Raw genomic sequence first — 25,048 nt, 5'->3', positions numbered from 1 at the left:
TCCCCCAATTCAGTGGCTCCAGCAGACAGCCCACCAGTTGGGGGTGCATTTTTTGGGCCAAAAAGTACCCACTGTCCTTCCCAGGCCAGAGCAAATGCTGATGACTGTAGGCATCGGCGGAGGCGGCGGGAAGGATAGGGTTGGACCACTCGGGCCATCCCCTCATGGAGTGCTGCTCAGGACCCCACTTTCCTCTGTGGTGCATCTGTCATCACTGCTGTGACAGCAAAGGGAGCCACAGATGTTCCTGAGCCATTGCCAGGCCCTTGTGAGGCCAAGAGAGTTAGAGGACCAAGCAGCGTGCCTGAGGTGCCACTGGGAAGAGGGTGAAGGCAGAGTGCATTGCTGATGTGTTGGTGTCCTTATAAGAGGTAAGGGGCTATGTCAGTCATAACTATCTCTGAGGAGGAAGGAGCCAGGTAACTAATGCTGAACACACAACTTCCGGGTCAATAAATAGGTCCAAACCATAATAGTGAGCCATCTGCAGGGTGGGTGAGTGGGGGCAATGGCTGGGATGAGACTGAGGCAGACAGAAAGTCACACAGGAAGGGGACAGACACTACGAGACAGGAAAGGAGGTGCTGCTGCAGGTGCTGAGAAAACCCGTTAGGTGGTCAAAGCACTGAGTTCTGAGAAATGCAGAGAAGGTAGGTCCTGAGAACCAAGACTGGCAGGAACCAGGGTTACGGCACCCCCCCAGGAAGGAGAGTGCCCAGGTGGCAGTGAGCGTGGCGGGGTGAGTGGGGCCTCCCTTCCTGGGGTGCACGGCAAGGCTGGGGTGACACACCTTCAGGCAGAAGAAGGCACAGAGAGACATGAAGCATCATGTCACCCTGGAAAGATACCAGGAGGAGGTCGGACTCCGCTGTGTGAAAGGCCTGACTGTCTTATAGATGTCCATCCACCTGCAGCCCCAAATTTACCCTGAGACCCAACCCCATCCAGAGCAGCACCCTGAATGACCCACAGCCCACGTCCAAGAACAAGGAGCACAAGGTGGGTTGTGCAGCCAGAAGCACTTGGTTAAAGGAGAGGGGGGCTGTTGGGAGGTGGGAAGGGGTTGTGGCCAAGGGGGAGAGAGGGGCTTCAACCCGTGAGACAGGAGACTGAGCGCACAGCCTGGTGATGGCACATTTAGGAGGTGCAGACATGTGAAGGGAGAGACCACTCCTGAGACTCACAACCAACCGACATCATCCAGGGTGCAAGCTACAAACCCTAAGCAAAGCCTTGCCTGGGACATCCTGCTGGAGTCTGTGTGCTGGGTGGTCTCATGAGGCTGCTCAGTCAGGTACCCAAGTAGGAACCTAGGAGGCTTTCCAGAATAGACCCCCCACTCATGTCCTGCCTTTTGTCTGTATAACAGCTTTAGTCAAAGAACAAATTTCATCAGAGAAATGAGAACATGCAGAAAGAACAGTAAAGCCAGACAAAATAATAATACTTTAGCTATGAAGCAAAGTCAAAGACCTTTAGTTCTTCAAGGACTATATAGATAATATTCTGAGCCACGTCCTTTGAGCTGTTTTGCAGATACTGGAACCCCAACCAGGAGGAAGAAGCTCACTGTATGCTGCCCACAAGCACATGGACCCCAGACCGGTTGGAACCAGAAGGTCGATGATGCTGACTCCCAATTACCTCACCACCGGCCAATCAGAAGAATGTCCACGAGCTGATCACACCCCACTCCTTGAACACTGTGACTCCTCACTACTTCCTCCAGGGTGAGACACACAGTTTTGAGGCATTAGCCAGCTGCGGCCCTTTCGCCTGGCAAAACAATAAAGCTATTTTTTTCTACTTGATCCAAAACTCTTTAATCTAGCACCCATGTACAGAGGCTGAATTTCAGGAACAGCAAGGAACTGTCTCAGTCTCTTCTCCTTTAAAGGGTATTTGGTAGACTCTTGTAATGTCCCAATTCAGGGCAGCTCCACCTGCCTCCCGGGGCCCTGTCTAGCTAGGCAGGGAAGTTTAGAGATTCTGAAAGTGAATAGTGAAAATGTTAGTCTCTCACTCATGTCCAGCTCTTTGCGACTCCATGGAAAGTAGCCCACCAGCCTCCTCTGTCTATGGAATTCTCCAGGCAAGAATACTGGTTTGGGTAGTAATTCCCTTCTCCAGGGGATCTTCCCAACCCAGAGATGGAACCTGGGTCTCCTGCATTGCAGGCAGATTCTTTACTGACTGAACCACCAGGGAAGCCCATAGTGTCTAGTGACAAGAAAGCTTTCCTGGTGAGTCCTTGTGTCCCTTTAGTAGATTCCCCTACTAAAGGCATAGGCTGGGCCTTCAGGAGAGTCAGCTTACCTCCCGTGCCTGGCACGCTGGTCCCACCGGGGTCATTTGGATGTGGAGCTGAAGGTGGATGATAGCCAATCACCAGGTCAATTGTTGCCTGGGTAGAAAAATTCATTGCAGATAGAATCAGTGCAGGGCATCAAAATGCTTCAGACACAACACAAATCAATTCAGCAGCAGTAACAGTTTTCAAAGGAGTGAGCAGGGGGATGGGAAAGTGAGAAGAAGAGAGAGAGAAGGGTGGCACACCCTCCTTGTCTTCCCAAACACGAGCCCAGGTGAACTGGAAACACTTGCAAAAGCAGGTACCAGTACAGGCTGCCAAGTGTATTATTGCTAAGGGGCAGCCTCATAAACCGGAGGAAAGCTATGACAAGCAAGCAAGAACTTGTCACGAGCCTCCTTCCTAGGCTGTAGATGGCCTCCAATCACAGAATGACAGTCCCAGAGGCTCATTCTAAGTGATTAAGGTTTTTGTTCACTCACTGACATCTTTGCTAGTTGCTAAAATTAATTTTTACACTTCTTTCCAAAAAGATTTTTATGTGGCTAACAAAAAGTAATAGAATAATGTGATTCATAAAATGGGGTTCAAAAAGGGGAAACAAGTCTGATGAAAGAGGAAACAAATAGGCAAAATATGAAACTGAACATAAGTACCACTCCTCTTGCATTAAATATGACCCCAAGTTGGCTAGAAGCCAAGGGAAGTAGAAGAACAGAAAATGTTACATAAACTTTCATTATCAGAAAGGAAGAAACATACTAAACTCATTATAGGAAATAAAATTATGTCCATTTAAAAAACCTGAGTTAAATTTCTCATGTGGAGCATTATTTTAGTGCAGAGTTTCCTATACTTTCATATTTAGTGAACTGATAAAATTTCAAAAGAGTTTGCTAGTGGGACTCAACATTGGGTCACTAATTTTATTTTGTCAAACGCATGCCCACAACTACCATCTACTGTTATAAGCATTTCACAAAATAAAGGATCTCAACAGCAAGAATGAGGACGGATAAATCTCAGAATAAAAGATGTCCTTTGAAAATAAGAATGGGGCACACTCACACTCTACCCAGGTTATCAGATAAAATATAGGGCATAAAACTGGGGACATACCTATCCTACAAAATGACTCATTGTTTATCTGAAATTCAAATTTAAATGCGCATCTCCCACGCTTTCATTTGCTGCTACTTTTGCTACACCTGGTAAACTCTAACACACACACATTTATTATGTATTGCCCTGCTTTTTCCCACCTATCTAGTCATCAGTGAATATTCCCACATGGATCAGCACATTCTTTGCCAACTTAGGAACTATAACCTGGGAGACACTGAACAGGAAAGCAAATGATGTCTCTGGCAGCAGTCTCTTGGCAAATACAGAATTGGAAGAACAGTGTCTCATGGCTACAAGTGAACAATAGGAAAACTGAATGCAATTAGGAGCTCAACTGCCAAACTTAATCCAAGAATTCAACCTTCAAACCCTAGAAGAGTCCATGAATGGCTTGACCATCAATGGTTTCCCAATAACCTCAGGATTCTCAGAGGTGCTGAAGGCCCCCTAATAGGCGTGAGATGATACCAGGGGGCCAGGACCATACACTTCCTTACTCCATTCAATCACCACAGTTCTGCCATTTCAGGGTTCTACATACACTTGCCTTCTCTGCTTTAAAGAGAAGAAAAATACCCAGAAACATCACTGCCTTGTTACATCTTCCTTTAGTATCATTTCTCTCAGTCAGGTTTTGGGTAGATAGATGACAGCTGACATTCTGAATCCACGTTTTATGATTAAAAGCAAACCTATACGTTTTGGAGACTAGACTAGCAAAACCGACATTCCTAATGGGCATTAATGTATTCTTGCCTACGGGGAGGGCCTCTTTTACTTTAAACTTTCTCCCATTTGCCCAGACTCCCACGCAAAATAAATTGTTCGGAAAATGAAGGCATCAGAGGTTAACAAGGCAAGCTTTATGAGTGCTTGTTAGCAATCTTAGAAATCTGATTTAACTGGTGGCTCAGTAGCAAAGAGTCCACCTGCCAATGCAGGAGACATGAGTTTGATCCCTGGCCCAGGAAGATCCCACGTGCTGCAGAGCAACTAAACCCATGAGCCACAACTACGAAGCCTGTGCTTTAGAGTCTGAGAAACACAACTACTGAGCCTATGTGTTGCAAGTACTGAAGCCTGGGCACCCTAGAGCCTGAGCTCAGCAAGAAGAGAAGCCACTGCAATGAGAAGCCTGTGTGCCGAACTACAGAATAGCCCGCATAGCAGTGAAGATACAGCACAACCAAAAAATAAATACACTTTTTTTTAAAATCTGAGAGTTGTGATACTTGAGTCAAATTTTTTCCTTTTTTTTTTTTAAATTTTATTTTATTTTTAAACTTTATAATATTGTATTAGTTTTGCCAAATATCGAAATGAATCCGCCACAGGTATACCCGCGTTCCCCATCCTGAACCCTCCTCCCTCCTCCCTCCCCTACCCTCCCTCTGGGTCGTGCCAGTGCACCAGCCCCAAGCATCCAGAGTCAAATTTTTTATAGCACATTTCAGAAAGCCTCTCTCTGCTGGTCTCGTATCAGACAATATCAGTGTATACTTATTTAGAGAGGCTGTGATCAGAAAACATTCAGCTGCCAATACAAGTATAAAAATCATGATATGAACATCTTGATATTCTGGTCTAATATTAATGAATTACCTTCTACAGAATGTTTCAAAGTGTGTCTGACACACGAGCTACACTCACCACACAAATGTTAACACCTAAGTGAATACGCACAGAGCTGTACCAAGCGAGGGTCCCACTCGAGCTATAGGATTCTGCCACAGAAAATCAAGTTTATCTAACCTGCAGTATTGTCAGTAAGAGTACAGGATGAGGCCATATCATTTGCAAATACACCTATTTACCTCAAAAACAATAGGTTTGTATATGTGTGTTTGTGTGTGGAGTGAGCTAATTATAATGTCACACTTATCTTAATGAATCTTTGTGCTTAACCATCTCACTCCAAAGCCATTCAACAAGAGGGAAATGCTCACCCCAGTCTCTTGTCCCCTTTCGTTTAGCAGGGAGACCAGTTTGTAGGGCAGTGATCTGCTCTGGTCACCCATCAGGTCCTTCAGGGCTATGGTGGCCGTGCCAATTAACCTGCAGGGAAAAGAGAAAGCACAAAGTAAACTACATAAGAGGCGTATTTCCATTTACTCATTGGACCTCCCAATTCTCTTACTGTTCATATGTCATCATTAAAAATCACTCATAATGAAACGTGGGCCATTTTGTGCTCTCCTTAGCAGGATATTTTGACAGCAATCACACATTAGCTATTACTTCTCCATAACAAGCAGTCATTTCAAGAATCACACTATGATGCCTGTGAAATTTCAAGTCACAAATGAAATCAATGGGTGAGAGACAAAGCCCTGAAGAATCCAGGGAGAGAGAAAAATAGGACAAAATTTAGGCATTCTTCTGCAATGGAAATTTAAAAGAACTCACAAAACATTGTCTACTCGAGGGTGGGACGATATGAGAGAATAGCATTAAAACATGTATATTACCATATGTAAAACAGATGACCAGTGCAAGTTCGATGCATGAAGCAGGGCACTCAAAGCTGGTACTCTGGGACAACCCAGAGGAATCGGATGGGGAGGGAGGTGGGTGGAGGTTTCAGGATGGGGGGACACCTGTACACCTGTGGCTGATTCATGTTGATGTATGGAGAAAACCACCACAATATTGTAAAGAAACTAGCCTCCAATTAAAATAAATTAATTTAAAACAAAAAACAACAACAACAAAAAACTGCCTACTGTAAAAAACATCCCAAGTTGACCTTCTTGAAGTGTAAATAGGTTGCTAGTTTACTGACGGGGGAGCTTGTTAACCAAATGCTATGGAGCATCATTCAAAAGTTGGATGTGTGTACTTATCTCTCTTCCAAGACCCAAGGGACTATATTCAGCCTCTACCACTTAGCCATCCACCTCTTGTATTTTTTTGTTATATTCATTCATTAGTTTTATTCATTCGTTAGTGATAACATACAGTATATTTGCCTTTTTCTGTCTGACTTTTTTCACTCACTAAGCATAATACCCTCTAGGTCTGTCCATGTTGTGCAAATGACAAAACTGCATTCTCTTTCATGGTCAACATTCCATTGAGTGTGTGTGTGTGTGTGTGTGTGTGTGTGTGTGTGTGTGCGCGCGCGCCACATCTTCTTTAGTCATTCATCGGCTGATGAACACTTAGGTTGCTTCCATATCTTGGCTATTGTAAATAATACTGCTACAAACATGGGGGTGCAGATATCTCATTGAATTAGAGTTTTTCTTTTTTTTGGATATATATCCAAGTAAACTTGCTGGATCCTATGGTCGCTCTATTTCTAGTTTTTTGAGGAACCTCCATAGAGCCTGCACCAATTTACAATTACAACAGCGTACTGGGCTTCCCTTTTCTCCAGATCCCTGCCAACACTTGTTACCTGTGATCTTTCTGATGATGGCCATGCTGACAGGTGTTGAATGATATCTCACTGTGGTTCTGACCATCTACCTCAGTGCACACAGCATACTGGTGCGGAAGTACACCTGTGTTTCTCCTCACCAGAGTAAAGCTCCTCGAAGTGTTTCCTGTTGTTCATTACTCTAACCCCAGAGCTTGGGACATAGTTTTTTTTATTAATAGAAATTTACTGAATGAAGGAAAGAAACATTTTTTGTAGTTAGGACACACGATCAAAAAACAATTTTAGAGAACACACAACCCCAGGGAGTTAGTCAATACAAAAGTGCAACCTGTGAAATACAGTCTGTAAATTGGAGGTTATAAAGTATTACATGATATAAGAGTGGGTGAATTGAAGGAGATCCTTTCATGAGCGACAGTCGCTCAACTGATTCCAACTCTTTGCAATCTCATAGACTATACAGTCCATAGATTTCTCCAGGCCAGAATACTGGAGTGGGTAGCCTTTCCCTTCTCCAGAGGATCTTCCCAACCCAGCAATCAAACCCAGGTCTCTCGCATTGCAGGCGGATTCTTTACCAGCTGAGCCACAAGGGAAGCCCAAGAATACTGAAGTGGGTAGCCTATCTCTTCTCTAGCGGATCTTCTCGACCCAGGAATTGAACTGAGGTCTCTTGCATTGCAGGCAGATTCTTTACCAACTGAGCTATCAGGGAAGCCCTTTTGTAAAATGTAATCAAAAGCAAAGAGAGTCCAGGGGTGTGCTCTCAGTATAGATACTGAAAAAGGAAAACAGACATAGTAAGAATTTTTAGATGTTATTTACTTATATCTTGTCTATATTTGCAGTGACTTATACCAACCAATAGCAGATATGATAGCACGGAATATCATTAGAATAAATGAGAAAGCTAAACATCAAGTCTTCAAAACGACAGAAGAAATTCCTTACATCGAAAAACCCATTGTGAGGAAACTCTAGTTGAGAATAAAAAAAAGCTTTGGGCTTTCAGGCAAAAACAAATTAAAAAATGTTCCCCCTGTGGAGAAATATTCATTGTATTTAAAAATGTAGTACATTTCCTTTTAAAAATCAGGAAGTGAAAGTTGATGTCAACATAGATACATTATTTTTTTTTTTTTTTTTTTAATTTTATTTTATTTTTAAACTGACATATATCTGTATTCTCCTCCCCGACTCGGACCTCAGAAATTGGACCAGATTGTAGATATGGGTTCTGTCATCCAACCACATATGTCCAGTGACTCGGAATAAGTGACTTCACTTTCTGTGCATGGGTATATCGTGCTGTGCTTAGTCACTCAGGCGTGTCATATTCTTTGAGACCCCATGGACTGTAGCCCACCTGGCTCCTCTGTCCATGGGATTCTCCAGGCAAGAATACTCGAGTGGGTTGCCATGCCCTCCTCATAGATATAGTGCACAAGACCAAAGATTGCGCTGGCGCCCTGTATCACAGAATTTACCCAACAGTGAACCATTTGCACATGGTTTCTTGGAAGAGTGCACCAACTTGGACCAGATACACACACAACATTAAATCAACCATGATGGGTTCTCATCTCTTCTAATATCACAAGTAGAGTCAGTTAATGACAATGGAAAAGAAAAATTTTGCTTCCAGAAGATTAAGAGTGAACTTTTCAGCCCTTTTAGGTCAATATAGACATTCTCTCTGTTAATGCTGAGAACTGATGGGACCTTTACAGAGTAATTTTTCAGATCAGTATGTTCATTCAGTATGTTAGTTTGCTTTTTTATTTTAACATGAGTATGTTCTCTTCTCACTTGGATTTTTATTTTCCTGATATATTGAGGACAAGAGGCTGTCCAGGACTCCATTTCCACCTGATGAAACAGGGAATCATCACACAAAGTGAGACCGCTTGAAAATCTCTTCCACGTCTCCCTCAGCTGCACAGGGTGTGAGTTTTCATGAACTTTTTCCCATATTTTAAGACAGTAGGCCAAGGGGTTGGCCAACTTGTTTTGTTTTTTAAAAACAATAAAAAATTTTGAAAACTTTCTCCAAACATACAATACATACAGATGGCCAACACATGAAAAAAATGCTCAACATTAATTATTAGAGAAATGAAAATTAAAATTACAATGAGGTATCACCTCACAATGGTCAGAATGGCCATCATCAAAAAATCTAAAAACAATAAAAGCTGGAGAGGATGTGGAGAAAAGGGAACCCTCTTGCACTGTTGGGAATGTAAATTGATATAGCCACTATGGAAAGCAGTATAGAGATGCCTTTAAAAACTAGGAATAAAACTACCATATGACCCAGCAATCCCACTAGTAGGCATATACCTCAAGAAAGCCATAATTGAAAAAGACACATGTATCCCAATGTTCACTGTACCCCTAATCGCAATAGCCAGGCCATAGAAGCAACCTAGACATCCATCAGCAGATGAATGGCTAAAGAAGTAGTGGTACATGAATACAAAGGAATATTACTCAGACATAAAAAGGAAAGAATTTGAGTCAGTTGAAATGAAGTGAATGAACTTAGAGCCTGTTGTACAGAAGGAAGCAGATCATAAAAAGAAAAACAAATATCATATATTAACATATACATATGAAATATAGAAAAAAAAAATAGTACCGATGAACCTATTGCAGGGCAGGAATAGAGATGCAGACATAGAAGACAGATTTGTGGACACAGTGGGGGAAGGCGAGGGGAGAACAAATCGAGATAGTAGCACTGACGCATATACACCACTGCTGCTACTGCTGCTAAGTCGCTTCAGTCGTGTCTGACTCTGTGCGACCCCATAGACGGCTGAATAAAATGGGAAACCACTGTATAATGCAGGGAGCTCAATCAGGGGCTCTGTAATGACCTAGAGGGATGGGATAGGGTGGGTGGCTGGGACGGAGGCTCAAGATGGATGGAATGTATGTATACTTATGGCTGATTCACATTGTTATATGGCAGAAACCAACACAACACTGTAATTATCCTCCAATTAAAAATAAATTGAAAATAATAGAGCCCAACAATGAGGAATTTGAGTAAGAAATTGAAATGTCATTTGTCAAATGTCTGATGGAAAAATCAATCAAGTGGAATTATTTACTTTGGTAGCCAACTGTGATAGCCTGAAAAGATATGTTTTTGTTCCTTCAAAGTAAAATTAAAGTTAGAAAATGTTCAAGTCTAAAAAATATGACAACTACAAGTTTAAAAGCTATATAACTGGTACTCACCCTGAAAGACATGGAAACAACAATAGATTTTCTTCCTCATGCTTCCATGATTCATAACCTAACTTTATGATTAAAATCATAATACTGTACATTGAACATGTACTAATCTGCTTTTGCTAAAGCTTAAATGACCTGAATCTTTATTAACAATATATAATTCCCAGAACAAAACAAAAAACACATGATGGACACTGCTGAAGTAGAAAACGGGCTGGTCTGGAGTTGGATGGAAATTTATTAACATCCACCCCAGGTCAGTAGGTGCATAATATGCTACTGGAGATCAGCGAAGAAGTAACTCCAGAAAGAATGAAGGGATGGAGCCAAAGCAAAAACAACACCCAGTTGTGGATGGGACTGGTAATAGAAGCTAGGTTCAATGCTATAAAGAGCAATATTGCATAGGAACCTGGAATGTTAGGTCTATGAATCAAGGCAAATTGGAAGTGGTCAAACAGGAGATGGCAAGAGTTAACATCGACATTCTAGGAATCAAAGAACTAAGACGGACTGGAATGGGTGAATTTAACTCAGATGACCATTATATCTACTATTGTGGGCAGGAATCTCTTAGAAGAAATGGAGTAGCTATCATAGTCAACAAAAGAATCTGAAATGCAGTACTTGGATGCAATCTCAAAAACGACAGAATGATCTCTGTTCGTTTCCAAGGCAAACCATTTGATATCACGGTATTCCAAGTCTATGCCCCAACCAGTAACACTGAAGAAGCTGAAGTTGAACAGTTCTATGAAGACCTACAGATCTTCTAGAACTAACAGCCAAAAAAGATGTCCTTTTAATTATAGGGGACTGGAATGCAAAAGTAGGAAGTCAAGAAACACCGGGAGTAACAGGCAAATTTGGCCATGGAATACGGAATGAAGCAGGGCAAAAGCTAATAGAGTTTTGCCAAGAGAACACACAGGTCATAGCAAACACCCTCTTTCAACAACACAAGAGAAGACACTACACATGGACATCACCAGATGGCCAACACCAAAATCAGACTGATTATATTCTTTGCAGCCAAAGATGGAGAAGTTCTATACAGTCAGTAAACACAAGACCAGGAGATGACTGTGGCTCAGATCATGAACTCCTTACTGCCAAATTTAGACTTACATTGAAGGAAGTGGAGAAAACCACTAGACCATTCAGTTCAGTTCAGTTCAGTCTCTCAGTCATGTCCGACTCTTTGCGTCCCCATGAACTGCAACACGCCAGGCCTCCCTGACCATCACCGACTCCCGGAGTTCACTCAGACTCACATCCATCGAGTCAGTGATGCCATCCAGCCATCTCATCCTCTGTCATCCCCTTCTCCTCCTGCCCCCAATCCCTCCCAGCATCAGAGTCTTTTCCAGTGAGTCAACTCTTCGCATGACATGGCCAAAGTACTGGAGTTTCAGGTATGACCTAAATCAAATCCCTTATGATTATACAGTAGAAGTGAGAAATAGATTTAAGGGACTAGATCTGATAGATAGAGTGCCTGATGAACTATGGATGGAGGTTCGTGACATTGTACAGGAGACAGGAATCAAGACCATCCCCAAGAAAAAGAAATGCAAAAAAGCAAAATGGCTGTCCAAGAAGGCCTTACAAATAGCTGTGAAAAGAAGGGAAGTGAAAAGCAAAGGAGAAAAGGAAAGATATACCCATTTGAATGCAGAGTTCCAAAGAATAGCAAGGAGATATAAAAAAGTCTTCCTCAGTGATCAATGCAAAGAAATAGAGGAAAACAATAGAATGGGAAAGACTAGAGATCTCTTCAAGAAAATTAGAGATACCAAGAGAATATTTCACGCAAAGATGGGCTCAATAAAGGACAGAAATGGTAGGGACCTAACAGAAGCAGAAGATATTAAGAAGAGGTGGCAAGAATACACAGAAGAACTGTACAAAAAAGATCTTCACGACCCAGATAATCACGATGGTATGATCACTGACCTAGAGCCAGACATCCTGGAATGTGAAGTCAAGTGGGCCTTAGAAAGCATCACTATGAACAAAGGTAGTGGAGGTGATGGAATTCCAGTTGAGCTTTCAAATCCTGAAAGATGATGCTGTGAAAGTGCTGCACTCAATATGCCAGCAAATTTGGAAAACTCAGCAGTGGCCACAGGACTGGAAAAGGTCAGTTTTCATTCCAATTCCAAAGAAAGGCAATGCCAAAGAATGCTCAAACTACCACACAATTGCACTCATCTCACATGCTAGTATGGACAAGGCAACGGCAACCCACTCCAGTACTCTTGCCTGGAAAATTCCATGGACGGAGGAGCCTGGTAGGCTGCAGTCTGTGGAGTCCCTAAGAGTCGGACACAACTGAGTGACTTCGCTTTCACTTTTCACTTTCATGCATTGGAGAAGGAAATGCAACCCACTCCAGTGTTCTTGCCTGGAGAATCCCAGGGACAGGGGAGCCTGGTGGGCTGCCGTCTTAGGGTTGCACAGAGTCAGACACAACTGAAGCGACTTAGCAGCAGCAGCAGCAGCACATGCTAGTAAAGTGATGCTTAAAATTCTCCAAGCCAGGCTTCAGCAATACGTGAACCCTGAACTTCCAGATGTTCAAGATGGTTTTCGAAAAGGCAGAGGAACCAGAGATCAAATTGTCAACATCTGCTGGATCATCGAAAAAGCAAGAGAGTTCCAGAAAAACATCTATTTCTGCTTTATTGACTATGCCAAAGCCTTTCACTGTGTGGATCACAATAAACTGTGGAAAATTCTGAAAGAGATGGGAATACCAGACCATCTGACCTGCCTCTTGAGAAACTTGTGTGCAGGTCAGGAAGCAACAGTTAGAACTGGACATGGAACAACAGACTGGTTCCAAATAGGAAAAGGAGTATGTCAAGGCTGTATATTGTCACCCTACTTATTTAACTTATATGCAGAGTACATCATGAGAAACGCTGGACTGGAAGAGGCACAAGCTGGAGTCAAGACTGCCTGGAGAAATATCAATAACCTCAGATACGCAGATGACACCACCCTTAGGGCAGAAAATGAAGAGGAACTAAAAAGCCTCTTGATGAAAGTGAAAGTGGAGAGTGAAAAAGTTGGCTTAAAGCTCAACATTCAGAAAACTAAGATCATGGCATCTGATCCCATCACTTCATGGGAAATAGATGGGGAAACAGTGGCTAATTTTATTTTAGGGGGCTCCAAAATTACTGCAGATGGTGACTGCAGCCATGAAATTAAAAGACACTTACTCCTTGGAAGGAAAGTTATGACCAACCTAGACAGCATATTAAAAAGCAGAGACATTACTTGGTCAACAAAGGTCCATCTAGTCAAGGCTATGGTTTTTCCAGTGGTCACTCCAGTGTTCTTGCCTGGAGAATCCCAAGGACGGGGGAGCCTGGTAGGCTGCCGTCTATGGGGTCACACAGAGTCAGACACAACTGAATCGACTTAGCAGCAGCATGTATGGATGTGAGAGTTGGACTATAAAGAAAGCTGAGCACCGAAGAATTGATGCTTTTGAACTGTGGCGTTGGAGAAGACTCTTGAGAGTCCCTTGGACTGCAAAAAGATTAGTCCTGGGTGTTCATCGGAAGGACTGATGTTGAAGCTGAAACTCCAGTACTTTGGCCAACTGATGTGAAGAGCTGACTCATTTGAAAAGACCCTGATACTGGAAAAGATTGAGGGCAGGAGGAGAAGGGGACGGCAGAGGATGAGATGGTTGGATGGCATCACCGACTCAATGGACATGGGTTTGGGTGAACTCCAGGAGTTGGTAATGGACAGGAAGGCCTAGCGTGCTACAGTTCATGGGGTCACAAAGTCGGACATGACTGAGTGACTGAACTGAACTGAATACCACTAATAATTTGAACTAGATATTCTTTGTTTTGGGGAGCTGTCCTGAACCTTGTCAGGTGTTCAGCACCCCTGGCCTCTACCTACTAGAACATGTCTATAACATTGCCAGTTGTCCCCTGGTGAAACATCACAGGTTGAGAATCATTGGATTGGACAAATTTTGTTCTAGACCTAACTCAGTGTCCCAGCTTCCTTTGAGATCTTGGCTAAGTCACCCAAATCTGAGCCCTCTTCATTATCTGCAAATGAGTAGATTGAAATAATTCCTCACATACTTTTTAGCTCTGGAAGTCTGCTACTGGCTTACACATCAATGCTCCTAAAGTGAAAGTGAAAAGTGTTAGTTGCTCAGTCCTGTCCAACTCTCAGCAACTCCATGGACTGTAGCTACCAGGCTTCTCTGTCCATGGGATTTCCCAGGGAAGAACACTGGAGCGTGTGGCCATTGCCTCCTCCAGGGAATTTTCTCAACCCAGATCTCCCACATTGCAGGCAGATTCTTTACTGTCTGAGCCACCATGGAAGCCCCATCAATGTTCTTGTGTATGTCTATTCAGAAGACTATCTCATGTTACATATTTCTCTTAAAGGCTTTGTTGATTTGTACGGGTTGGGGGGGGGTGGGGGTGGGAAATATCTAGAATATCTCCATAATGAACAATCCAGAATAGTAGGCAAGCTTTCTGCCTTCAAAGGTATTGGTCTATAACATTAGGAGTCAAATGTAGATTCCCACAGGGTGTCAGGAGGAAAGTTGAGGCCAATAACAGAAATGTGGAATACAGTGAGTGTTAGGTAAGACAATAAGGAGTGATGGGATTGTGGTTAACTGGGGAGAGCAGGCTTGCCTAAAACACAAAGCCATCTGCTGGCCCTTTATGGCCCTGAAAGGTTTTATAGCCTCCATTCTGACTCATCCAATATCTGCTCCTTTTCCTTCCCCATGAGAGGGTGTAAAGGGTGGAACACATAACAGACCAGGAATGGAACGAAAATTTAGCAAATCACAAAGTCTGACCACAATTCCTTCCTCCAGGAACCTTTAGTCTCCTTTCTTAAGATTTGCTTTTTCATTATAAAATTCTTAGGTTTGGGGGTCTGGGGGAAGGAGATGTGAAAGAAATCTTACATTTCTTTTTATGCAGTAAAGATGGTGTATGTTTAGATGAAAGCCTAGAAAGAGTTTAATCCCCCAAATATTTTTCACAGTAGAGTGAGCCGAAGAAAAACGTAAATGTTTACAACTTCAATGAGATTTCACTGTAAGTTGAAGAACACATCCCCTATAGTGAGTCTGAACTCTAATAGGACTCTGAAGGCAAGGCTGGCCTGGCCTGTTTTCTATGATGTTGCCTGGATACAAAATACAGTGAGAGACTGGGAAATGATGACTTGGCCTCCTACACAGGGAATAACAGTTCAGTCGGACCACAAGCCAATTTCCTTTAAAGGCGGTGACACTAAACCAAAAGCCCTTTTTCTTTCATATTAGTAATGCTATAAATAAGCTAAAATGTTATGGTGTGACAGTAATGAGGAATCTTTGCCCTGTGTTTTCATAGAACAATACGAGTCTCCCCCATTGACTCCACCCAACACTAAAACAGATGGACCACATCTCAAAAAGAAACTTTATAGTGAAAGAATCTCAAGGCTCTCCCCTTTCCCCGTGGAGTTAATAGACAGCAGATGAATTCTGAAATGAAGAACCAGTCCTGCTCCTATTCCTTCCAGCCCATGATCACTCATATAGTTTGTTGTTGGTTCTCTATGTGACATCAAACTCATTCTAAGCCATAGAAGCGACTACTTCAAAGTTAGATGTTAGGTTTGGGGGAAATGAAGAGTTTAAACCGGTCAACTCAATCATGCAAGTGTTGGTCAAGAACTTTGTTTTCTTTCTTGTTGAAACTGAGTCTAGTGTGTTTAAAAGAGAAATGGAAAACATTCTCCCCACTGGCCTGAACGCAAATGTTAACAGCCGCATGCCACTGCCGTGAGTAACGGCTTTGCTGGCCGAGTTCTTAATCAGGGGAGCTCACATCTAGCAAGCTGTTCTGTGCACCAGGCCACAGCATAGGAAGGTTTACTGGAAATTCCCTCATGAAGGAAAGGAAAAATAAGTTGGAGGCTGGAAAGTAAATCACACACTGTTTCTGCTCCCTGGGGCTGCAGTACTCCAACTTTCCATCCTCCTAGGGGGAATGACAAGCCCCAGCTCGGCCAGGGACAAACACTTTTCTGAACAGCCCTCTGGTCTCCTGCAGGACCGTGACCTGCCCACCCTCTGAGGCACTGGGCTCTCTGCCAGCTGGCCTTTGTCATGTGAGCCAGGGTGGGAAGGCCAGTGGGGATGCTCAGCTGGGTCTGCTTCCTTCTACACACTTCTCCCCGCCCTGGCCGGTATCAGTCAAGCTCTTCCTTGGTCCCTGAGCCAAAAGGTGGGACAGCCAAGTCCCACACCTTGCTTTCTACCAGATGGGCAGCCATGGCAGCCAATCCCATCACAGGGAACCCTGGCAAGCTCCTTTACTTGTGGGGAGCCCTCTGAATTCCCCAGCCAGCCTACCCTTTCCCTCTGGATTAGCCCATAAAACTGTTCCTCAGAGTGTGGCTGCCCTGCAGTAGAGTCAGCAGGGCGGTTACAGATTCCCAGGACCCTGAGTCACACTTTTCCTTTAGTTAATTCTTATAACCAGGAAGTTTGAGGAACAATTGTCTAGAATAGGTGGAGGGGTGGGTGGAGGGCTGGGGGGCAGGGAAGGCAGTGGGCAAAGCCAGATCTGGGGAAAGGGGAACGTGTGCAGTTTTTGTTAAAGTACATCCAGTGTGACCATACAGGTTCACATTTGAGAAATGGACATAGAAATCAATAATTTAACAGAATAAAGTAGGAAGCAGAACTCCATCAAAACCTACTCAGCAGGCCTAGTTACCTGCACCCTCCCATGGCTTCCCCTCCTTACTCCACACTGAGACTGTCTAAGGGCCTTGAGGCCTTTGTCCTGCTCATCACGAGGAGGCAGGGGTTTCAGAAAACCTAGAACCTCCTAGTCCATGCAGTGGTTCCCAAACCTAGCCATGCACAAGCCCCCTGAGTTGGGGTGTAACAAACTCCATGTCCAGATTCTGCAATCACTGACCTAGCCTGGAGGCTGCAGTAAGATTTGCAGGATTCAGGGACAGCCCCTCTGCATCATAGCCCTTGCTACAGACGGTGCCACTTTAACAGGGGAAGGAGCTGAGTAGAAGCCCAACTCTCCTCACCAAAGCCCTCCAGGGCAGAGAGGCTATGAGGCCAGGGGAGGGTTAACTAGCCTAATTCCTGGCGTGTAGAAGATGTCCAAGAGTTACTTCCTGAATAAATGATATAACTGGCTATTTTGCTATTTGCTCCTGACCAATTCTGCTATTCATTCAGTCCTCAAAGTTCTGACTCTATGCGTGCCTGTTCTAGAGTTCAGCAGAACTCCCAGGCTCTGTCTCTAATGCCCTCATCCATTAGAACCAAGGTTGAGTTTTCATTCATTCATCTATCCATCCATTCATTCATTCATCAATCAAGCACTTGGACCTTATAAAGGGGGACAACATAACATAGTTATTAAGACTGATTCAGACTCATCCTTGTACTACAGATTGTGTAACTTTTCTGAGCCTCAGTTCTTTCATCTGCAAAGTGGGGGTGATGGCAGCTCCTACCTAACAGTGCTGTTATTAGTGATTAAAGGGATGATCTAATAAGTGGTTAACATTGCTATTCATTATTATTTCAGACACTATTCTAGAAAAAGGGATCTTAAAAATCACACGACTCCAAGTCAGTGCTTACAGGGAACGCTTGTCTGAACTCATGCACAGCATAAAGCACAGGGAGGTGGGTTTATCTATGTGGAGTGTGGACAGGCGGGCATGAAGACATGAATGAACAGATAAAAATCATTTGTAACTGCCCATAGTCATTTCTATACAATCACTGTGCAGAGCTCTTAAAACTAACCCTTTCTCTTATATACATCAAATAGCTCCCTCCCCACGCTCAATGCTATATATACTGTGAATCTGCATGGAAAACAATTTTTATTTTCAGGGTTAGACAGGAAGTAAATTTCAACTGTAGCTGAATTCTCATTAAATCCAAATAGTGGAATCAGAATGAATTTTTAAAGCCATAGGTCTCATAAGACGTTTCATTATAAAACAGACCCCAGAACAATCCTTATATAAAAAGCCTTTCTAAACCAGCACATACACACACACACAAACACACTTTACCCTATCTTTTCTCCCTGTTTCCCCTCCTTCATTCTTCTTCATCATACTTACAACCATCTGATAAACTATATGTGAATTTATTTTTTATTGTCTGTTCCTTCCACTCAGATGTGAGCCCCATGAAAGGCATGTAGAACCCCAGTACCTAGAGCAGTATCTGACACAGCAGGCATTACCAAACATTTGTTGAATGAATAAACTGATACATCACTGAAGACAGTCTAATGATCTTGCAAATGATTTATAGGTTATAAAGCTTCCTCTCCTAAAAGATAGTCCTCCAAGTGCAATTAGGAGATAATTACAGCTCTTGGCATTATGAAATGCCTTTCTCTTTCAGTCTCTCTGGGTGTTTTTCTCCAGGGCTGTGATCCACCTTTATTTACTTGCAAGATGGTAACGGATGCCAGTAGGGCTGTGGCAGCTACTCAGTTGGTCTCCCCAAACAGCGGGTTCAGCCTTTCCGGTACCCAGAGCCGGCCAGCCCAAACCAGCTTTGATCTTTGCATAGCTCTGCCGCTTCATTGAAAACACAGTTTAAAATCAGAATTGGGAATTCTGTTTCAAGTAACATCTGCCTCCAGTTTAGATTTTTACAGAGCCTCAGAAGCTACTCTAGAAGCTACCCGAACCCTTCTCAACAACCACAGTGGGGAAACGGAAAGGTCACGGGGACAGCCTCAATAAATCCCCCTGCCAGGTTTATATGCGGCAACAGCAGAAACTAGGCTCACTATTAAGGGAAATAAAAGTACTGAAAGCTTGAACACAAGGTGTTTTGTACATCAGAAAATAAGAATTTCTCATAAGCAATACCACACTGTCCCATTAAATTAATTTCATTCCAAACTGCAATTCTTCTGTTTTCTCTAAGAAAAAACAACAGAAAACACACACAAAAATACCCTTGCCTAGGGAGTCAGTACATTTCATAGCCCAGGCTTGGCCTTTTTCTAATGCTATAGCCCTAAGTACCACTCTGTGAGTCTGTGTTATTTATGATAGTCACTCACTTTCACACCCTGGCACCCTGGCCCTCACCCAAACACACATACACAGGAAATAAATAAACCTTGGAAAGTCTGAGGTTAAATTCTGGATTTATCAGGTTAAATCCACGTGGTTCCAATTAAAGAGCTGGGTGACTTCAAGAAACTTGGTGAACCTCTCTGAGCCATATTTTCCTCAACTTCAAGATGTCAGTAAGCCTGTCTGACTGAAAGTCATTATAAAGATTTAAACCAAATATGTGTGGAGCAGTTTTAACACAATTCCTGGTCCGTGGTAAGCCCACAATAGACATTAGACATTATATTGTTCATCATGAAATTTATGTTTTTCTTAGTTATATTAAAATTTGCCCTTTATTGAGGAAGTAATCCAGCGACCATTATAAAGACTCTTGCCAAAGGCCACCCAACCAGTAGGTAGCAGAGCCAACACCAAACTAATCTCATGATCACACAGCTGACCACTTGTCTCCATCACTTCTTATGCAAGAACTTGGGTAAATTTCCTCTTAGATATATTGTGAAGTTGTTATCTCCTTCTTACACATAAGTAAAACAGATGATTTACTCTCAGATGATGTCTCCAACTTCACTCTGCATTTGTGTGGGGATATATGTGACGGTTTCAAATATACAAGTACACACATATGGAGGGGGAAGAAAAAGAGTACTAGAAATGCAAACTCTTAATTATGGTCATTTTATCTCAGACATTGTAATTTGCATCTCTACCCATTCAATTTGGATTTTTTTTTTAATATATCTTCCACTTCTCTACTTTACATGCTCAAGCTACCTTCCCAAACCTGTAGAATATGATAATACCTGTTTCACTGTCTATGCCTACTCATAATACCCTAATAATGTGTGTGTTTAATAATGATTTTTCTGTTTTTTTTTCTTCACATTACTGAGGTAAAATCCTTCTGAGTACCTTGTTGTGGTTTAGTTGCTAAGTCATGTCTGACACTTTGAGACCCTAAGGACCGTAGCCCGCCAGGCTCCTCTGTCCATGGGATTTCCCAGGCAAAAACACTGGAGTGGGCTGCCATTTCCTCCCAGACTACTACCTACTGCTCATGAATTAGGAGGTTTTCCCACTCCGGATGGTGGGAATATTAACTGTTCTCAGCCCTCGGGTAGTTGCCTCATTGACTAGTACTCACCTGAAGAGTCAAGAGGAACCCTTTGCAAACCTTAAGAATGGTGTGGGGGGTGTGTGAGTGTTACACGGCTGTGTGTATGACTCTAGACTCCCACCTGTACCTCCTCAATTTGGAAGACAACTAGGATCTGCCCATTTAGCACTGCAGCCTGGAAATACTCTCCAGGTCAGAAGCCGGGTTGCTCGGGGAACTCAGCTCATTCACTCCCCTCCTGGGGATCACTGTCCTGTGCTGCCAGTGCCCAATACCTGAAGCCACTGTGGCATGTATTTCACCTACTTTTTTTGATTGTGTCAGCAGAGAGGGCAAACCTGGTCCCTGCTACATCATCTTGGCATGAGCAGCACACATTTGAAAACTTGTAAAAATCTTTCATTCCTACATTTCCAGGCTCCCGAAGACGATTTTTCTTTAGAAACTCAAGTGGAGTGCCAGCAGGGTCCGGATGTCAAGGGATCAGGGTCTCAGCCTCAACCCTTCTGAGCCTCAGGTCTCATCTCCACTTCTCAAGGTCATTGTGAAGATCACATGAGATGAGATACCTTCTCTGAACTCATCTCGTAGGGAATGAGCTTAAGTGATTATTCAGTAGCATGAAATGACTGCTTAAACTCTTACCTAGGAAGGAGGTACCAATATTCTGATAATGAGTGGGGGTTTCTTTTTTGGGGCAAGATTAGAAAAATTTAAGCTAGGGAGTTCCCTAGTGGTCAGGATTCAGTGCATTCACTCCAGTGGCTCAGATTCAATCCCTGGTCAAGGAACTGAGATTTTGCAAGCCTCACAGTACAGCCATGAAAAGGTAAAAGATAATCATTCCACCTACATTTTGTTTCCTCTAGGTGGTCAGAGGTTCTCAGTATAATGGAAAAATCAAGAGTATAGGTCTGACTATAAAAGTTAAGAATACACCTGACATACCTGCTGTGTGACCCTGAGCAGATGACTAAACTCTCTGAGAAAAAATCTGCATGTGTGTGTGTATGTGTGTGTGGAAGTGTTGGGATAAAGTGTTTGAAGGGTTCATTAAGGGACAGCCACATTGCCTGTCTGCAAAGGGAACTCTCATTCTTCAGCTGCTGGGAAAAGCCTTCCACTCTGACATTTCAGCTAAATATACCAGTTCATGTTCATCATGTGACCAAGGGTTCCTCTGGCTCTTCCCTCACTTTCTTTCAGTTCACAAGGCTGGTTGGATGACTGTAAAATGAGGAAAAACAGAGTCTGCACAGAACAGCCCCACTAGCTCCCTACACCTGGGGAGGAACACTGCTGATGAGCCAGCGCTGTGAGTGCTCAGACTGCCCAGTCCAGTTCCTGTGGGTGTGGGCTCCGAGCTCAGGCAAACCCAGGCAGCCCAGTGCAGTTTGCTTACATGCCTGGGGGCTGCAGACTCTGCAAGAGAGCTCTATTTACATAGTTGGTCTCCAAGGCAACAGGAAAGTCCACAGGCAGGACATGCCTTACACCTGTAGAAAATTCCTTTGCCCCCACCCAGTGCTTCCAGGTGAAGAAGACGTTCCCATAAGAGCAGTGAACACAGTCCCAAAGCCAGATCTTTAGTAGAAAAGCCTAGCTGAAAACACAAGGCCAAAATACACAAATATTTTGGATAAACAAACCTAAAACATTGCCCTGCTGTCATCCAAGAGGCCCCTGTGTCTTCATCAGGTATAAAATAAATATATAGTGTTCTCCCAGTATTGTTTTCCCTGCTTCCTAACTGATTGCTACATCCAACCTCCCCAAAGAAAGCTTAAGCAATATTTTAAAAATGAAAGGTAGATCATACTCAGTACTCTTTAGTGGATTTCCATCCTGCTAGCAATGAAATCCAAAGCTTGCACCATGGCTCAACAAAGCCAGGTATGTTGTGGCTTTGCCCATCTCATCTCCTTCCCCATCCCAGCCCTCTGACCTCCTGATCTTGCTCCAGTACCCCCAAGGACACTTCTGCCTCGGGCCTTTGCACGTGTTCTTCTCTCTGCCAAGAATATTCTTTCCCCCAGAAAGCTGCACGGCTCATTCTTTCACTTTATTTAGGTGTCTGCTCAAGTGTCACCTTATTACCACCTCATATAAAACTTTCCCCCACTCTCAATAAACTATCCTTTCACTCTAGTTTTATTCTTGGGCTACGACAGTTTTCTCCATAGATTACAGCACTTCAGAGGACCTGATCTATTATATATTTCTTCATATATTTGTCCGGAGAAGGCAATGGCACCCCACTCCAGTACTCATGCCTGGAAAATCCCATGGATGGAGGAGCCTGGTAGGCTGCAGTCCGTGGGGTCGCTAAGAGTCAGACATGACTGAGCGACTTCACTTTCACTTTTCACTTTCATGCATTGGAGAAGGGAATGGCAACCCTCTCCAGTGTTCTTGCCTGGAGAATCCCAGGGACGGGGGAGCTTGGTGGGCTGCCGTCTATGGGGTTGCACAGAGTTGGACAGGACTGAAGCGACTTTGCAGCAGCAGCAACATATATTTCTTTTTTTTTGTTTGTTTCCTGTTTCTCTCTCTCCCCCAAGTATGTAACATTCAGGAAAGCAACAACTTTGTTTGAAACAAATGAAGCTCTCAGGCCAGCCTGCCAGGCTTTACTGCCATGTTAAAATAGAGGAGGCATCAAGTAACAAGGCCTGAACCAGGCTGGTAGGTGTGACCAGAAGTAAGAAGCACAAGGCACAGCAGAAAGAAAGGAAAGGAAGATCTGGCAAAACAGATTGGATAGGAGGTAAAAGGTAGAAGATCCAGAGAGACCCGACTGAGGTTTTGAGACCAGTGGTCACTCTCCACCACTCTGGTGGCCACCAGCCACAAGTGGTGAGGAAACACTTAAAATGTGGCTAGTCTGGACAGAGATGTGCTGTTGGTGTGAAATACACACTGGATTTCAAAGACTTAATAAGGAAATATGTATGTGAAATGTCTCAATGATTTTTAAAATATAGATTACATATAGAAATGATAATATTGGATATATTCAGTTAAATAAAATATAGCATTAAAATTCTCATCTGTTTCTTTTTGTTTTATAACATGATTGTTAAAAAAAAATTTTTTTTAATGTTTATTTCTTTAGCTGTGTAGGGTCTTGGTTGCACACAGGTTTAGTTGCCCTGCAGCATGTGGGATCTTAGTTCCCCGACCAGGGAACACACCCAGGTTCCCAGCAGTGGAAGGTGGATTCTTAACCACTGAAACACCAGGGAAATCCAGAAAAATTTTAATTACACATGCAGCCTGCGCATATTTCTATTGGAGAGGGCTGGTCTAGAATACAAACAGTGGTACCACTTGCAGAAAAAGGAGAAGAAAGAAGAGAAAGGACTGTTCGTACTAATAGATAGAAGGTTATAGTGAGGCTCAACTACTTGCTTTCCTAGAACTTTGAAATCAGTGAAATAAAACTGTCCTCTGGGAGTTGGAGTGAAGCTAGAAAATCACGTACTTGCTTCAAAGCTGAGATGTACAGCATAACCTTCAAAAGCTAGAATGTTTTTTTGATCTAAGAGAGTAGGGCCAAAACCTGCCAAAATGTATTTATGTAGCTTAAGGGGGGGAAAAAATGCATCGGTCACAAGAGGCATTGGTTAGCAATGCTACACGGGAGAAAGGATCTTGTGAAAAGTGACATAGGTACTATCTATCAAAGCACTGTCCGGGCTATCAGTCTGACGCCAGGAAGCAGAAGACCCCAACGACTAGGATGACCATGTATCTCACTGTCCAACCCAAGTCACTGTTGACAGCAAAAGGGACATCATAAATCATTGTGCTGGGATAATAAACCAGGACGATCCAAAGTCAGTCAGAGTATATAGTCACCCTATCTCAACTAATTTACTCTAATTTATTGCTCTCATTGCAGCCTTCTGATCCTACCAAATGTACATGAGGCTAAGACATACATCTGAAAAGAAATTCACATTACTAAACACCGGGATGCTTCTTCAACTGATGTGGGCATTTAGTATCAGGCGTCTTACCCTCTCCCCCAATCCCGTTATTAACAGTACATCTTACAGTCAATGATGTCTTATAACCAAAAATACAGAGTAACTTGGTTTCCTATGTGGTACGACATGAAGGAAAATAGACATTTCTCCAAAGAAGACAAACAGAGGGCCAGAAGGCATGTGAAAAGATGCTCAGTGTCACTAATTATTAGATAAATGCAAATCAAAACTACAATGAGATATCGCTTCACACCAGTCAGAATGGCCATCATCAGAAAGTTTACAAATAACAAACGCTGGAGGGAGTGTGGAGAAAAAGGAAGCCTCCTCCATTGTTGGTGGGAATGTAAACTGGTATAGCCTCTGCAGAGAACAGTTTGGAGGTTCCTTAAAAAAACCAAAAATAGAGCTATCGTATGATCCAGCAGTCCTACTCCAGGGCATACATCTGGAGAAAAGCACACTTTGAAAAGATACATGCACCACAGTGTTCATTGTACAATAGCTAAGACATGGACTCAACCCAGACGTCTACTGACAGGGACAAATGAACACAGCAGATGTGGTACATATATACAGTGGAATATTAGCCATTAAAAAGAAGGAAATAATGCTATTTGCAGCAAGATGGATGGACCTACAGATTATCATACCAAGTTAAGTAAATCAGAGAGATTATTGTATGGTATCACTTAGATGTGGAATCTAAAAAATAATAC

General features: G+C 43.1%; 1 protein-coding gene across 4 annotated transcripts in view; it reads right to left on the bottom strand.

Annotated features, from left to right (window-relative positions):
* Nucleotides 1–25,048, bottom strand: part of MYOF (myoferlin) — a 179,773-nt gene that overhangs the window by 122,262 nt on the left and 32,463 nt on the right. For all 4 annotated transcript variants that reach the window (XM_010842189.1, XM_010842190.1, XM_010842191.1 and 1 more), the window contains exons 4-5: nucleotides 5,383–5,491; nucleotides 2,317–2,404 (exon numbers count right to left, since the gene is read on the bottom strand). In XM_010842189.1, the coding sequence (XP_010840491.1) occupies nucleotides 2,317–2,404; nucleotides 5,383–5,491 (197 nt within the window). The remainder of the gene's footprint in view (nucleotides 1–2,316; nucleotides 2,405–5,382; nucleotides 5,492–25,048) is intronic.

The sequence above is a fragment of the Bison bison genome, unplaced genomic scaffold (assembly GCF_000754665.1).
Source record: "Bison bison bison isolate TAMUID 2011002044 unplaced genomic scaffold, Bison_UMD1.0 scf7180017864172, whole genome shotgun sequence".
Lineage (NCBI taxonomy): Eukaryota > Metazoa > Chordata > Mammalia > Artiodactyla > Bovidae > Bison > Bison bison.
The sequence above is the reverse complement of the archived record's forward strand: the minus strand, read 5'-3'. Positions and strand labels throughout refer to the sequence as shown.